At 42.3% G+C, this 15,181-nt stretch overlaps 1 protein-coding gene across 2 annotated transcripts in view; it reads right to left on the bottom strand.

Annotated features, from left to right (window-relative positions):
- Nucleotides 1-2,680: 2,680 nt before the first annotated feature.
- mtmr14 (myotubularin related protein 14) overlaps nucleotides 2,681-15,181 on the bottom strand; it is a 17,061-nt gene continuing 4,560 nt past the window's right edge. The window contains exons 4-19 of one of the 2 annotated variants that reach the window (XM_017437133.3): nucleotides 14,131-14,206; nucleotides 13,048-13,108; nucleotides 12,829-12,951; nucleotides 11,685-11,758; nucleotides 10,620-10,690; nucleotides 10,465-10,539; nucleotides 10,011-10,077; nucleotides 9,853-9,938; nucleotides 9,464-9,540; nucleotides 9,182-9,218; nucleotides 9,006-9,076; nucleotides 8,873-8,931; nucleotides 8,475-8,601; nucleotides 6,891-7,067; nucleotides 5,406-5,612; nucleotides 2,681-5,324 (exon numbers count right to left, since the gene is read on the bottom strand). In XM_017437133.3, the coding sequence (XP_017292622.1) occupies nucleotides 5,144-5,324; nucleotides 5,406-5,612; nucleotides 6,891-7,067; nucleotides 8,475-8,601; nucleotides 8,873-8,931; nucleotides 9,006-9,076; nucleotides 9,182-9,218; nucleotides 9,464-9,540; nucleotides 9,853-9,938; nucleotides 10,011-10,077; nucleotides 10,465-10,539; nucleotides 10,620-10,690; nucleotides 11,685-11,758; nucleotides 12,829-12,951; nucleotides 13,048-13,108; nucleotides 14,131-14,206 (1,569 nt within the window). In that variant the 3' untranslated portion in view covers nucleotides 2,681-5,143. The remainder of the gene's footprint in view (nucleotides 5,325-5,405; nucleotides 5,613-6,890; nucleotides 7,068-8,474; nucleotides 8,602-8,872; nucleotides 8,932-9,005; nucleotides 9,077-9,181; nucleotides 9,219-9,463; nucleotides 9,541-9,852; nucleotides 9,939-10,010; nucleotides 10,078-10,464; nucleotides 10,540-10,619; nucleotides 10,691-11,684; nucleotides 11,759-12,828; nucleotides 12,952-13,047; nucleotides 13,109-14,130; nucleotides 14,207-15,181) is intronic. The other variant, XM_017437135.3, reaches the window with a different exon arrangement.

Genomic DNA, 15,181 nt, shown 5'->3' with positions numbered 1-15,181 from the left:
CCTGCCTCAGCCAGCCTTGGGGAATGCAAAAATGGTTCTAACTTTAATTTTACTAATCTGTAGCTGTGTGGTAGTAGCTGAGGGTCATCCTCAACACACAGTTACCACATCTCAAACAATCATGCATGAGATTGTGCATGACACGATTAACCGAAGCAGCTGTAACGCCGTCATGTCTCATCATAAGAAGATTTTAATTTAACACTTTCTGATGAAGGCCAGCGGGTCATACGCACTCCTTCAAGGAATGCTAGGCCTTTCATTTCTTCTTTTTTTCACCCCTCCAACCTTCCCTTTGTGTTAACCTCCTGTTGGAGAGGATCTAGAACAGGGGTCTCCAACCCTGGTCCTCAAGGGCCTCCATCCTGCATGTTTTCCTTGTTTCTCTGCTCCAACACACCTGATTCAGTGGTTAAATCACCTCTTCATGTTCTGCAGAAGCCTGTTAATCACCCATTGATTCACATCAGGTGTGTTGGAGCAGAGGAACAAGTAAAACCTGCAGGATTGTGGCCCTGAGGACCAGGACTGGAGACCCCTGCTCTAAACAAGCTGCATGTATTGTGGTGGTTTTCACCTTTTTTTTCTTTTCATGTCTGACAAAAAGGGTTCCTCTCTAAAAGTCCACATTGTATCACGGCTGCTTCATGACCAAAACACAACACAGATTGTACATTTTGTTATGTTTGTCCTGAAACTCTTGTTCATTTGTTTGGAGTATTTCATCCCACCAAACTATACTGGCAGCAGGACAGGGTTAGGGGTTTTCTTGTCCAGCAGATCTATAAAATGAATAAGCAACAATTTAGAAAAGACAATATCAATCATTCTGGACAAATTTCACATCCAAAAATTCAACATGATGAAATAATAAGTAAAATCACCAAAATGTTCTAGGTTTTTGGTTCTGAAACTTTTAATAACCATCATCATCCCAGATGTTTCTAAACTAGAACAAACTCTGTTAGTACTAGTCTGCTGTCTTCATGCTCTCAGAGTTTGAGACTAAGATCATGTTGAGAACTGACAGAGTTGGAGCCGTTTAAGTAAACATTGAAAATAACATTTTGAACAATCTCCACAGTTCTGTGATCTCACAGGAACCCCTCTCAGCTACAACCACACCACATTTTCTAATACATGTGACATTCACTAGGTGTAGCCATTTTTGTAAAGGCTAATGTTGATTAGCTGTGGCAGCCATCTTGAACTGGTTAATCGGTTATGGATGTCCAACCAATAATTGATTTCTGAGAGTTTCATTAAAAGCAGCTGAGTGGTTCATGACATATTTTGCTAACAGACAAACAGGGTTACCACTAACATTTAATTACAAAGCTATAAGCAAAGATTGAGGATGATCCTCAGCTACTACCACACCAAATTTAAGTTTAATATCTATAAAATGTGCTGAGTTTTGGCCATTTCTGTGTTTTCCGAGGTCAGCTGTGTGTTACAGTTGTAGATGTACTCCTCTAATGAACACTTCCTCCAAGATTTAATAAAATCTGTTCAGTTCATGAGATATTTACTTTATTTTTCTTTGAGTTGATTACAGTAATTTTATACTGATCTGATGTGATTAATGAGCTCTCAGATTGTGTGCTGGGGATCAGTCTCAGCTACAAAAACAAGAAACCGGAGCTCCATATCTGTAAAATTAACGGCGTGAAAGTCGTTCTTGTACTTGCCAGGATTCCGTCTTAAATCAGAGTGACTCCAAAAGTTCATCAGTTGTAGATGTACGTCTGATGATTACTTTCTGAGAGTTTCATTTAAATCTGTTCAGTGGTTCCTGAGATAATTTGCTAACAGACACACGTTATCGTTGATATTCACCTTGGTTTTCGACAGCAGGCGATAAAAACAACATACAGTTACAAGCTTCTGTTCATGTCTGACATAAAGCAGCATCTGGCGTCATCCCTCGGCTGCAGCTTAAGGAACGTACGCTGAGCTCCGGGCCCTTCTGCTCCACAACTGGACCCAAATCTGAGCCAGTTTGAATCGGATTTCTTGGGTTCTGCTTCATCTGTTCCTGCAGAGACCTCATTGGTAACCATGTGGTTACCCATCGTGGTTCTGCAAACATTTTGGATGTTTATTTTTCTGTCTCTGCCTTTGAACTTTCCATCACAGCTCAGCTTAAAGAGTTAAATATCTTATTTTCCTCATAAACAAACTAGATGATTCCAAAATGTCTTCTTAGTATCACAAGTGGTAATAATAACCATGGTTCGAGGTTGAAACATAATAATTTTTCTATGTTAAGTGCCCCAAGCTGCACTGGAAGTGATACAGCAAGCTGCTGCAGCCATAGCTTGTGCTTGCAAGTCACCACAGAATTTTAGCTTATCAATCCTGTCAGAATAAAAGCCTTTTTCTCTGAGGTTGTTTGAGAAGCTACCTACAACAGGTTGGATACTATTTGTTCATAAAATAACTCATTTTTAAATGTATGAGCTGCAGCCTAAACATCGAAACTTTACAAAACTTCCTCCTCTGTAAATCCAGTGCTTTACGAAATATTTTGCTGACAGACAGACAGACACGGGCAAAACTATTATCCTGTTTTTACCCTTTTGGCAGCAGGTGATAATGATGAGGAAATCAGGGATCCAGCTATCTGCATCTCCATCTATTAAAGACAATTTATTAATATAAGAAATTTAAAACACTGTTTTTTTCTTCAGTTTGTCTTTATTGACAGTTGCCATCTGGAGCTCATTAAAAGCAAATCCAACCAAAATAAATATGGCAGTCTCATTTCAAAAAGCATTAGCTGTACAAAACAAAACAAATCCTTACAGAAGACACTTGACAAGTGCAATGCAGCATTTAAAACCTTTAAATTATTTATAAAACTAATAATTATCTGACACATCTGAACAGAAGAAGACGAGCTGAATTTGTAGTTTGAGGTTTAGAAAGAATCCTGTTTACAGGCAGGCACTCGGACTGATATTCATCCAATCTGATTGGCTTCCTGTGGAGGTATGAGACTGAAGCGCTCCGGCAGACGGACAGAAACATGCACCATACACAGATTTATCATCGCATCCAGAAAAAACAGCAGATCAACTCTCACATGACTCAAAAATGATTTGAAAGAACAATTCAGGCAAAAATCAGGACATTAATTTGTTTCCGAGGAAAGAGTGTGTTTGTCGGGATGAGGGCGCTCCAGTGCGGCTCGAAGGCTGAAATGAGTAAAAACAACTGAAAAATGACCACTTGAGTTAGTCTTTTCACCTCCCTTTGAGTTACTTTAATGATCTCGTCAGATTTCAGAGTTAAAACTGCTTCAGCTAACAATAAAAACCAATTTAAGTTCAGTTTTAGGGGTCTGATGATCCAGTCAACAACACAACCAAACATCAGAACCACAGATCTGAGCACAAGAACACAAGTCAATAAAAACCGCTTGGCAGCACAGGTCCTTTTTGATCGAGAAGAACTGGTTCTGACTGGAGTCCAAAGAACCTCAGACCAGTTCCTGGGCCATGTCCCGACTCATGACTGACTGTTTGGATCCTTCTCCACTGAGGAACAGGTTAACCTTTAAAGTTCCTTTAAGACTCCCTGGTTTATAGTGAAACAGGAAGTGGGAGGTGAAGTTGTCCTTCTGGCCTGCTGGCTGAGAAAGAAAACACTACTAAGTTAAAAACAACTATCTGAGGCTTCAGGTGCTTTTGAAACATGAAAGTCTTCATAAAAAACAGCATCTAATTGTTTCCCTCCGACCCCCGCTCAACGAATCCCCTCAGATTTCCTAACAACCATCCTAAAGGAGGCTAAAGGAAAAGGAAGGACCTTCTCTTTCCAAGAGAGGAGAAAATCAAACGGTGAAACGTGTCGGAGGCGCTCCACAGAGGATGGTTTGTCCTTTGGTGTTCGCCCATGAACTCAAACTATCAAATCAACAACTATCTGAGCCCTCTGAGGCAAAACGTTTGACACCAACCTTAAGCTGTGACCTGATCAGGTGAACGTGACGACACTGCGACAACAAAACCAGCTCAAACATGGTGGAACTCTGAAGCAGCACAACCTGATGGGTCTGCAGGACGACCTGATGGGTCTGCAGCACGACCTGATGGGTCTGCAGGACGACCCGATGGGTCTGCAGGACGACCCGATGGGTCTGCAGCACGACCCGATGGGTCTGCAGGGGGCTTTGGCTCAAACTGGGACCAGAAACTGACTGGATCATGTTGAGGCTTTTCTTTTAGTACATTTCTTTCAATAAAATGTTTGAAAAGCATAAGAGACAGCTGCTGATAGAACCATCAGGGGGAGGTGAAGGTTTAATGCAGAGAAAAATGATTAGATTATTATTTATATTATCTGGACACCGCTGGGACAAATTAATTTCTTGTTTCTGCTTCGGATGAACAAAGACGGCAAATTTTGTGTCAGAGTTGTAAGAAAGCAAAGAAAGCATGGTCTCCCTCCCACAGGACTGAGAGGCTTTAATCCACCACCAGAACACCAAGTCCATCCCTCACAACAGACACGAGACAGAGACCTGGAAGGAAGCACATGAAGGATTTCCCTTTTTGTTTCTGCGGCTGAAACTGGCTCTTTGTGTCCCTGAATGAACGAAAAATGAAACGTGGGGGAGCGTGAGCTCCAGGAGACTGAATGCTTCGTTTGGCACTTGACTGCGCTCAGACCCAGAGACCAGATGCAGAACCATGTGTGCACACAGAAAGCGTGTGTCAGATCCACCAATCTGACACCCACTTCTGATACAGTGAGGTGAAAATCCACAAAAAGGCACGGCTTGGACAGCTTCCTGCGCATGGTGTGAAAGGGATTTTAGGATCAGTGTGTGAATCATGCACCACTGAAGAAGAACCAGTTCCCCCACAGCTCGGATTGTTGCAGAACTGAGACATGAGTGAGCGTCTCGGTTTAGTCTTTGGTAAAACTGACCTCTGTTTCTCTCATGTGTGGTGGAAATAAAACTTTATCAGGGTAGGATCTACATCCTTTATGCATGCCACACTGACGCTTGGTTCTGTGCGTCAGATGGTATTTACCTTGTTTTTGTGTGGTAAAAACACTCAACACTGTTTCTGCATCTGATCTTGGATGTGCTGAAAGCTGGGGTAAAGTTCCTAAGTCACACAGAGCGTGTTCAGACGATAACATTGGTGCCCCTGAGGCCGACACCACGAGCGAACTGCTCCAGCAGGCCGGAGATGGCGCCGGACGGGCTGGGTGCGGAGGACTTCAGGCCCACGGTGGAGCTGTAGGCCGCCAGGAAGATTTCCCTCACGGCCTCCAGACGGGCCTGACGCTCAGAGGGCAGCGGACACCTTCAGGACAGGAAATATAAAGTAAGAGCAACCTTATAACACATTCTGTCATTATTTAGACCAAATCAAAGTTTTCCTTACATTCGTCCACTGGGCCCTTCATCCTGGAAACTGAAGGGGAGGGGAGAGTTGTGGGCAGAGGCCACAGCAGATGAGTTGGAGGAAACCGAGGCCAGAGGCTGATGAAAGTGGGCGTGGTCATGGATGCTGCCACAACCAGAAACTATCTGCCAGCTGCCGTAGTCTGTGGACAGGGAGGATCCTGAGCGGGCGCAGTCTGCTGCTAACCTGACACACAGACGCAGGTGTTAACCCAACACTGCACGAAGGTAAGCCTCTGCAGAGCCCATCGTTGGAAGGAAGATACTCATCCACGTGTGAGCGTGTCAGTAACACCAACCAGATTACCACTGATGTCTTATAGATGACAGAAAGTCTACTGAGTGACACAAGACTGGTTGTGTAGTCATTAAAAAAGAAGAAAGTAACCCCGTAATAAAGTCCAGTCAGTGGAAGAACTGAACCCACCAACTTTCATAAAGCAGCAGTGAAGCACGGTGGTGGAGGAATCATGCTCTGGGATGTAAGCTGTGTTTACATCTGTTTTAAGAAAGACTTGGACAGGGTTTAAATGTCAGAGTCAATAGATCTAATGTTAGAACAGCATATAGCTAAAGTTAAATATTTACTTACAAAGGATATAAAAAACTCCAAGCTCTGATAAAACAAGTTTTTGTAACATTAAAAACAAAACATGATAAATTATTTCAAAACTTTTCTATCTTTAATGTGACATATCCTGTCAAACCCAACTAAAATATATCTAAAAAATTGTTGTAGGGAAAAATATATAAAAATGGAAGGCCTAGCATTCAGAGTATGTAGGAGCAGGGTCTCCAACCCTGGTCCTCAGGGCCACTATCCTGCAGGTTTTCCTTGTTTCCTGCTCCAACACACCTGATTCAGTGGTTAAATCACCTCTTCATGTTCTGCAGAAGCCTGTTAATCACCCATTGATTCAGATCAGGTGTGTTGGAGCAGAGGAACAAGGGAAACCTGCAGGATAGTGGCCCTGAGGACCAGGATTGTAGGAGGATCTGCCTCAGCTTCTACCACATCAAATTAGGTCTATATCTGTGAAACCGTCTTAAGGTCAGCTGGCTGTGGCAGCCATCTTGAACTGGGCTGACAGTTATAGTAATTATATACTGCAAGTTTTATTCAAATCAGTGGTTCCTCAGTTATTTTGCTAACAGACAGATGAGACAGAACCCAAAGGTGAGCTCTGCAGACAGACGAGGCGCTTGTTTGATCCAGAGCCTCTGGTCATCAGACAATGTTAAACCACCAGAGTTAAATGTGTAGAGAAATAAGTCATGCAAACCCACAGTGGTCAGGAGCATCGAGCTGCAGAGCATGGGGGCAGATTCCTTGTTTGAGCATAAAAACCTTGGCCAATAAAAGGATTCTGATTGACTAGCTGGATCTTAGTTGTTTCTTATTTTCCCCAATGAGCTGCACTTAGGACCCCTCTCAAAGTGGCTGGTGAGGTTTTCTCCCACTCACCTTCGACTGGGGACAGCCAATGGGCTGCTGCCAGAGCGTGTGATACCGTTTTCTGATTGGTTGGATGAGGAGGAGCTGGAAGACTTGGCCTCATTGGCAGGATGGGAGAGCTGCTCATCCAAAGCACTTTGTTTACACCAAATAACCATGGAAGGAGAGGAGGTGGGCACTTTCCTCCTGAGTAAGAAGAGTTCGAACATCCATTCAGGAACAGATGCAGCTCCTCATCACTTAGTAAAGTTTATTTGATTTATACATAAAGAAAAAAAAAGGGAAAATGAACTGAAGGAGGACATAACTGATGGCATGTGGTATGAAATTTATGAAACTTAAAAGAACACAATTAGCTCCAGGACGTGGAACATTTTCCGTTGGAAAAACATAATAAGATTTTTTGTTACACCTAAGACACAGGAGTCAGACTCCATTCCTCGGGGGCCGCTCTCCTACATGTTTTAGACATGTTCTTGCTTTAAACAGCTGGTTTAAATGGATGACTTGTTGCCATGCTCCTGGAGAACCTGATGATTTGGTGAGGAGGTGATTAAACCATTTGAATCAGGTGTGTTGGAGCAGAAACAACTAAAACCTCCAGGACCGCAGCCCTCGAGGCCTGGAGTCTGACAGCCCTGATCTAAGATAAGATCATCATCGATGCAGCAACCATGCTGGAGAATACGTGGAGAGCAACATGTCAGTGTAGAAAGTTGAAATGTTATTGGGATGAGGTTTGTAAACGGTTGATATGAAGGACCTAAAACAGTCATATATTGATCAGAAACCAACATTCAAAGTGAAGACTGATAATTAGTTAGAATTTTATTGGCAGAGACCAAGAAAGCCATCACAAAGAAATGGGGTACAGTGGACCCCTGGCCTTAAATAACTGGATGGACATCGTAGAGGAAATCCACAACATGGAGAGATTTACATTTACAAAGACTACAACAATCAAAAGGTGAAGAACTGGGGGGAAATGGACACTGTTTAGAAAACTTTACAAGAACTAAACACCTTAAGATTGCTGTCACTGTCACTCCGATGTGTTTTTCTTATTTTATGTTTCTTGTTTTGTTTTGTTCTGTATTATGTAACAAATGGAAATAAAAATCAGAAGTAAAAGAAGTTTATTTGATATTGCTTAATATATCTAGATTTGTTTGGATATAGAACTGCCAACAGAGATATCAGGGTTTATAAAAGATCATCCTTTAAGCCTTCCTCACATTATATCAGGGTGTACAGAAAGAGTGTGTGTGTGTGTGTGTGGCCATGTATTTGATACATTGTGGGGACAGTTTTCCTAACATATACTACCTTGTGAGGACCAACTGCTCCTCGTGGGGACCAAAGCCTGGTCCCCACGAGGAGAAATGATGTTTTTGGGTTAGGGGTTCGGTTTAGGACTAAGGTTTGGTTTAGGGTTAGCTATGTACTGGTAATGGTTAGGGTTAGGGTGGGGGTCAGGGTTAGGCTGTAGTTAAGGTGTAGAAATGAATGGAAGTCAATGTAAAGTCCCTGCAAAGATAGAGAGACATAACATGTGTGTGTGTGTGTGTGTGTGTGTGTGTGTGTGAGGCTGACCAAGTCTGCGGCGGGTTGGAGAACAGGTCCACAGTGTCGGCTGGGGGGCAGGCAGCAGCACCCACCTCCTCTGTGATGAGGGAGAAGTCGCTGCTCAGACTGGTCGCACTGCCTCGATCCCTGGACCCTGAAGGCAGCAACACAGCAGCTCGTCACAAAACGAAACCCACAGAGGCCTCGGGTTAGACTTCCTGGGCCTTGGAAGACAATTCACTTCACCACATTATTTCACAAACTTCTCATTTATTTTACTGCCATTTTATCTGATAGACCAACTCAAAGTTGCTCAGAACTATGAAGAGGAAGACAAATAATACGTTTTTTACAAATAGAAATGTGTAACGCGTGGCATGATTAGCATTTAGCCTATTCCTTCTGAAGGATGTCTACCGACTTACTGAGCTGGCAGAGATCGTCTACAGTGAAATCACTGTCTCTGAAGTGGGAGTTTTTTCTTCTGAAACAGAAAACAACAGCTACAGTCAAACAGTGTGAGACACCGGGCGACAAACGCAAGCAAGAAAGACCCACCTCTGTTTTTTAATAACAGAAAACTTCTCTGAGACGATGTGCTTCAAAAAATTGAAGCAAAAAAAGAAAATCTGAGGAGAGAGAAGGAAACAACGAAATGAGCTTCTTTTATCAGGATCACAGCCTTTATAAGAGTCAGCTTGGTGATTTTAAAGACAGAGCTGAAACACATTTACCTCTTCCCCTTTGGAGAGTCGATCTGGCAGCATGTGACTGAAAGATACACACAAAGTTATTACTTGACAAAAACCTCATTAGGATTACTTTGCCCTGCATGACTGAGGGCCTTCACCTCCATCTGTTTACAGACAGTCAGCCTGGGGACTCCACTCAGGTTAATACTGCATTAGACATCTATCAGTTGCTTTCTTTGATTTTTACATAATTAGGATTTTATTAAATAGCATAACAGAGTGATCCATTGAGCAGACATTTGGGAGTTCTGGGATTAGTTTTACCCGAACAGGAACCAGTCGTAAGCCACTGTCAGATACAGGATCTCAACCGGCTCCAGGTTGGCGTGCACAACTCCATCCTGTGAAAACACAACATGTGTTTGGTCTCATTTTATTGGATGCTAGGACTCCTTCTGCAGCTTCCACCATCATCAAATCTATCCTATAAAATGTATCTTCAACGTGTCAGAGGAAGAGGAGGAGGAGGAGCTTGAACAGGAACATCTGACAGAAACAGATGAAAAGACCCCAGCTCCTTCAGACCCAGCCCAGGAAGGAGCAGCTTCAGGAAATAAATTCAAAGGAAAACAAATAAATGGAGCGACAAACGAAGGATAAATGGATGAAGGATGGATGGATGGAACGAGGGAAGAGCTCAAGTCTAAACTTACAGCCCAGAGGGAGAGCCTGAGGAGGGAGACAAACAGAGGGGTCCGGTCCCACCCTGATATGCAGTGCACCAGGAGACCGCTGTCATCTGAAACACACAACCACAAGCTGAAGGACTTCTGTTAGCTGCTTCATTACATCCCCTTCTTCATCTGCCTACCATCATTGTTGATGATGTGGAGAAGCAGCTTCAGGTAGTTCTGGGTCTGCTCCACCAGGTCCCAGGACTGAATTTCAAACACACACACACACACATTTTCAACACACAAGTAGGACAAAAAACCAGGATGGTGACTCCAGGTAATTAGACTCTAATCAGTCTTTTCATGTTTCATTAAAATGCTTCTTTTACATTATGAGCACATTTACTGTTAAATCAGCTGTTAGGTAAACAAACAAATTATTACAATTTTTCTTTAAAGGTGGAACAATGACTCGGCTGACGTTTGGCCATTGCTCGGACTCTGAAATGAACCATGTCTGGATGGTTATAATACTGTAACTACGAGTGTAATTTGATCTGAAACACTTTACATTGTTCACAACAGGTGGCCTCAAATCCTGTGACACATCTTACAGCAGAGAGAGAACCAAACAGAAAGAGAGGAGCTGACCTGGTACTGCGTCCAGTCAATGTTCAAGTTCTGAGTAAAGCACGCAGGGATTGTCAAAGGAGCATCCACATAGTCCTGTGAGCAGAGACACGAAACCATCAGGAACAACCAGCTCCCACTAACAGCTGAGCAAGCTGAGGGCACAGAGTCCGTACCTGGTTCCAGTTGAACACCAGACCCTCAGCTGTGTAGTCCCGGTCCTTGTATTCTTTAAAAAACTCACAGCCTGGAAAAAGGAAACCAACAGTGATGTGACACACTGACACCCAGGTGAAAATGTTTGAAGTCATTCAGCTGCTTTACTGCTTTAAAAAACTGACGTAAAACACGAGAAAAAGATTACATTTGGAAGACTTATTTTATCAGAAAGAAGACACTGTTTTGTAATCTGCTCTGAGACAAATTCAATACAACCTCTTATTTCAAATATAATTGGTTCCAACAGGTGGTTTGTGTGATGAAAGTTCCTATTTTGAACAAATGTTTCCAATTATAATTAGTGCAAAAGGAATTCATTTGTTTCAATGCCCTCAAAAAGCCCACCTGCATGCTGCACGGTTTTCAGCAAGCATTGTAAGAAGCAACAACAAATTCACAGTAGTTCCCATCATGCACCTCTTTAAGAGCGGCAACTAACATGCATTGGTGCAGCGTGGACAGAGGTGCAGGTAGAGGAGAAAAATAAAGGTAATGTCTCCTTCTGAGAAAGTCAGCAGAGATACTGTCTGTATTGTAGGTGGCTTCGCACTGGGTCCAGATGACTCCAGGAAACAGTCCATGAACATTTGCATCTGCCTGTGCTTCAAAATATCATGAAAATGAGCCACGATGATGTCATGGTACAGACTCAGACTGCATACGGCAGACGATGACAGAAGCACAACGCCCTTTGAGCTCCTCCACCTCCACTGGCAGGTGGGTGGAGGAGTTTTGGCGGACCAGCAGGTGGGTAAAGTTGTGATTAGAAAAAAGAAATTGGAATTTAGAGGACCAAACACCATTTGTAACATGAACAATTTATATTTAGACTTGTTTATAATCTGAGGTTCTACTGGGCCTGAACAAGTAGAACTGTGCAGACTGTCAGAAGTTAAAAGTGTGAAGGAACACCTGAGTGTTAGTCCACAACGTGTGACTTTATATAAAGTCCTGTCTAAATGACAGTGGTTATCAGTATGACTGCTCTATACTCATGGCCTTTAATAAATGAGACCTTTCACCTGGGTAAGGCACAGAGAGCAAGGTGAAATCTGCATAGCGTTGGGCCTTGTCCACCTTTTCAGAGGATGTCACACTGCAAGACAGAGGGACAAATGAGAACAGGAACATTAAGAAGACAGGCTTTTATCTGTTCACAACTACAGCAAACTCCAGACTGAGCTGCACCATCAGAATATCTCTGACCTAAAGTCACACGGTCATTTTATTACTCACCTGTGAAAACAGTGGAGTGCTACGTACAAATGTTTACTGGACCAATCACAGTCCCACTGTGGGACGGTCATCAGGACAGCATCAGACCACTGAGCGCTGATGTGTCCAACCATGTTGCTGTGTTTTGAGAGGGACTTTTTGGAGAATTTGGACCAGTGCTTTCTCACTGAGGTGGTTAGGTTTGGTTGAAGGTTCAGGGTTGGATCCTTGCATGTTTGTTGTCATAAGGAGAGCTTCAAAACTAAACTGAGATGGGTTCAACACACCTCTGTGACTATTTGAAAATAAATTTCAAAAGTTTCAGGAGTAACAGGCTTTTTAAAAAAGGCATCATCAGGTACCATCTATGAGGCAATTGATCAAGAAAAATTGGAAATTTAGAACATCAGAAATGCATTTTCCTGGTGTTTGGAACAAGGCTGGGAAGGTGTTTAAAGAGTCCAAAATCAGATGTTTTTGAGGGTAATTTGTGTACTCAAAGATGGCTGCGCCGATGGATGGACAAACATCGAGAGGAAGAAAATCACCATTTATTGTGAATAAAATTGCATTTTGCAGCTTGGGGATAACACAGACACTCTGCTAGGAAAACGTTTACAAAATACCTTTGGTCAATCAACGAAAAGTGCCCAGCGAAATGTGTCTGAATGAAGGTTTTCTACAGTGATTTTCACCGGCTGCTGGCTGCTTTTGAACCCTCTGAAATCTGTACGTTTGTTTTTAAACTACTCAAAATTTAAGAGACGGGACGGCGACAGACAAGCCTCTGTGATTCTCGTGAGTCCCGTTTCCTTTGTGAATACTACTCCCAGACAGACTTCTTATAGTGACAGGGTTTACTGGGTTAACTTCAGTTTAACCACAACACACACCCAGCTTTACAACATGACTGATAACAAAAAGTTACAGAAAAGAATGAACGTTTCTTACTTCAGACCAAATTTGACCTTCTTGTTCTCCACCATCAGGTCACAGATGAAGCGAACAGAGAGGTAGCGCAGCAGCTTGATGTCATGACCTCTGACCTTGTCAAAGAGCTGGGATTCCCCATTTCTACAGCAGCAGGACAGAAGGAATTCTTAACATTTATCTGACAGATCACATAATAAATCCCGTCTGAAGTGATTGAAGAACTGCAGTATTTATTACCTGGCTGCACTGTCATCCTCTGGAAGCTCTTCTGACTCTGTCCAAGTGTCATCACTGCCCCCTACAAACAAACAGAAACTTTCAAATGAAGAAACGTTTTACATTTCTGTGTGAAAAATCTACTTCCTGTGAATGACTCTTCTTCAGTAGCAACCTGTATAGTTTGTAAGGAGAACCGTAGTGACTGCCTTACGTCTGAAGAGCCAACATAAACAGCAACTCCGTTTTCTCGATCTCACAATTCACTTTAACATCCTGTTCAGACCAGAGGGTTTTCACTCCCGTCCCGTCCCACTCCCACAGAAAAAAGACCTTATACCGTCCCAGTCCAAGTAAAATGACTCTTACTCCCGTTCCACTCCCATTTTTGTTCCTTCATTTAGTCTTTAGGCAATACGTTGAATTTGATTTGATCTTCTCCTCCATTCTTTCTTAGATAACTTTGTTCTGCAGTTTTATTTTCAAAGATATGACGACAGAAACAGTTCATCTGTGGTAATATAGGAAGGCGTTTATTGTCTGAATCCAATAAAAAAATATATATAAATAATAATACATGGCCTGTAAAAACAAACAAACAAGAAAAACCCAAACATAACATATAAAGTTGCATTTTGCTAATTTTTTGAGCAATTGTTTCCTTTAAACAGTGACATTACTTTTAAGTTTTAAATTCCTTTAACAAAACAAACAAGCAAAAAAAAGAGAACTGTTCTTAACGAACTAAAGTGCATAAAGACATTACCTCCACAATTCACATACTGTATGAGTTTTGGAAAAAGAAAAAAGTGCATATGATGCAAATCAAAAATCTAAACATGTCACACTCGACTCTCATGTCATCTTTTAAATCTTACCTCGGTTTTATAATAAGGTTTTTCTCGTTCAGTTAATAAATGAAGATCAGAGCAGCAGACTGATGTACAGATTCAGATAAATGTAGTTTAGAGTCTGATCATAGTGACTAAAGTCAACTCTGGCATTTTGAGGAACTGACTATGACACCAGGACTAAAAGAAGCCTGAACTTCCTCTGCTTGTGATAAATTTAAACGACACGTGTTCCAGTCTGTGTGTTTAGTACCTGAGAAGATGTAGTTGTAGCCCGTGCGTCCATACAACTCCCCCCATCCTGCCAGGGTGGAGGACCGGCAGATATGCTGAAATGAGACGGTTTACAGGATCAGACACAAGAAAGAAAACTTCAATAATACATACCAATCAAACCATGTTCGGTCTGGGTCTGGGTCTGGCTCTGGCTCTGGCTCTCAGACTGTATCTAATACAGACCAAGTGTTCCCACCTTCTCTTGTTGTTTGGAGTTGAAGCCAGTCCCACCTGGTTTATTGAAGCTGCCATATTGTAATTTTGGAACCAGAATCTGTGCAGTGTTCTGGGGTTTAAGCCCCGTCCACTTTCCTACACACAATCATGATGTCACATTTTTAAAGTAAGAAATAACTAATTACAGCTAAATGTGATAGAAAAATGAATATCTGAACACACAGCAGCAAGATAAAAAATACATGAATCAACCAGAGTCAACACCTGAAAAAAAGTTTTTTTTTATTAATTTCACCATGGGAGATGTTCCATTAGTTTACATGGAGGGGGTGGGACTTGAACCAATCTGAGGGGACCTGAGGGGTCTTTGTCTGGGTTCCCATATGAGGTCAAGTATTTCTATATACTGCCCTCAGTTTAGTAAGACCATCTACCAAACTAATGTGAGCCCACACAGCAGCAGAGTTAAAAGGCATCTGTGTAAAAAACTTCACATAAGAATGGTCCTTAACCATGTTACTGTCATTAATAATGGAGTTCAGATGTCTGACTGTATTGTCATTTTTACAGAAACTTCAGCAGATCTTGTTGATGTCATGTCGATACAGAACAGGTCACTGACTTCTGATCACAAAGATGTTTGGGGTCCACATTTACCTGCCAGGTGTGAACGCTCTCAGTCAGAGCTGTCACTCCAGATGGATGTTAATGAAACCTCGTACATTTCACTTTCAGGTCGTATTCAGACCTGACACATTTGGTCCGCTTTAATCGAAGCAGAGTTCGTTTCCAGCGTTGGTCCGGACTTTTTGTGCAGGTGTGAATACAGTCATGTGAACTCCGGTGCGGAT

This window comes from Kryptolebias marmoratus, linkage group LG4 (assembly GCF_001649575.2).
Source record: "Kryptolebias marmoratus isolate JLee-2015 linkage group LG4, ASM164957v2, whole genome shotgun sequence".
NCBI classification, from domain to species: Eukaryota; Metazoa; Chordata; class Actinopteri; order Cyprinodontiformes; family Rivulidae; genus Kryptolebias; species Kryptolebias marmoratus.
The sequence above is the reverse complement of the archived record's forward strand: the minus strand, read 5'-3'. Positions and strand labels throughout refer to the sequence as shown.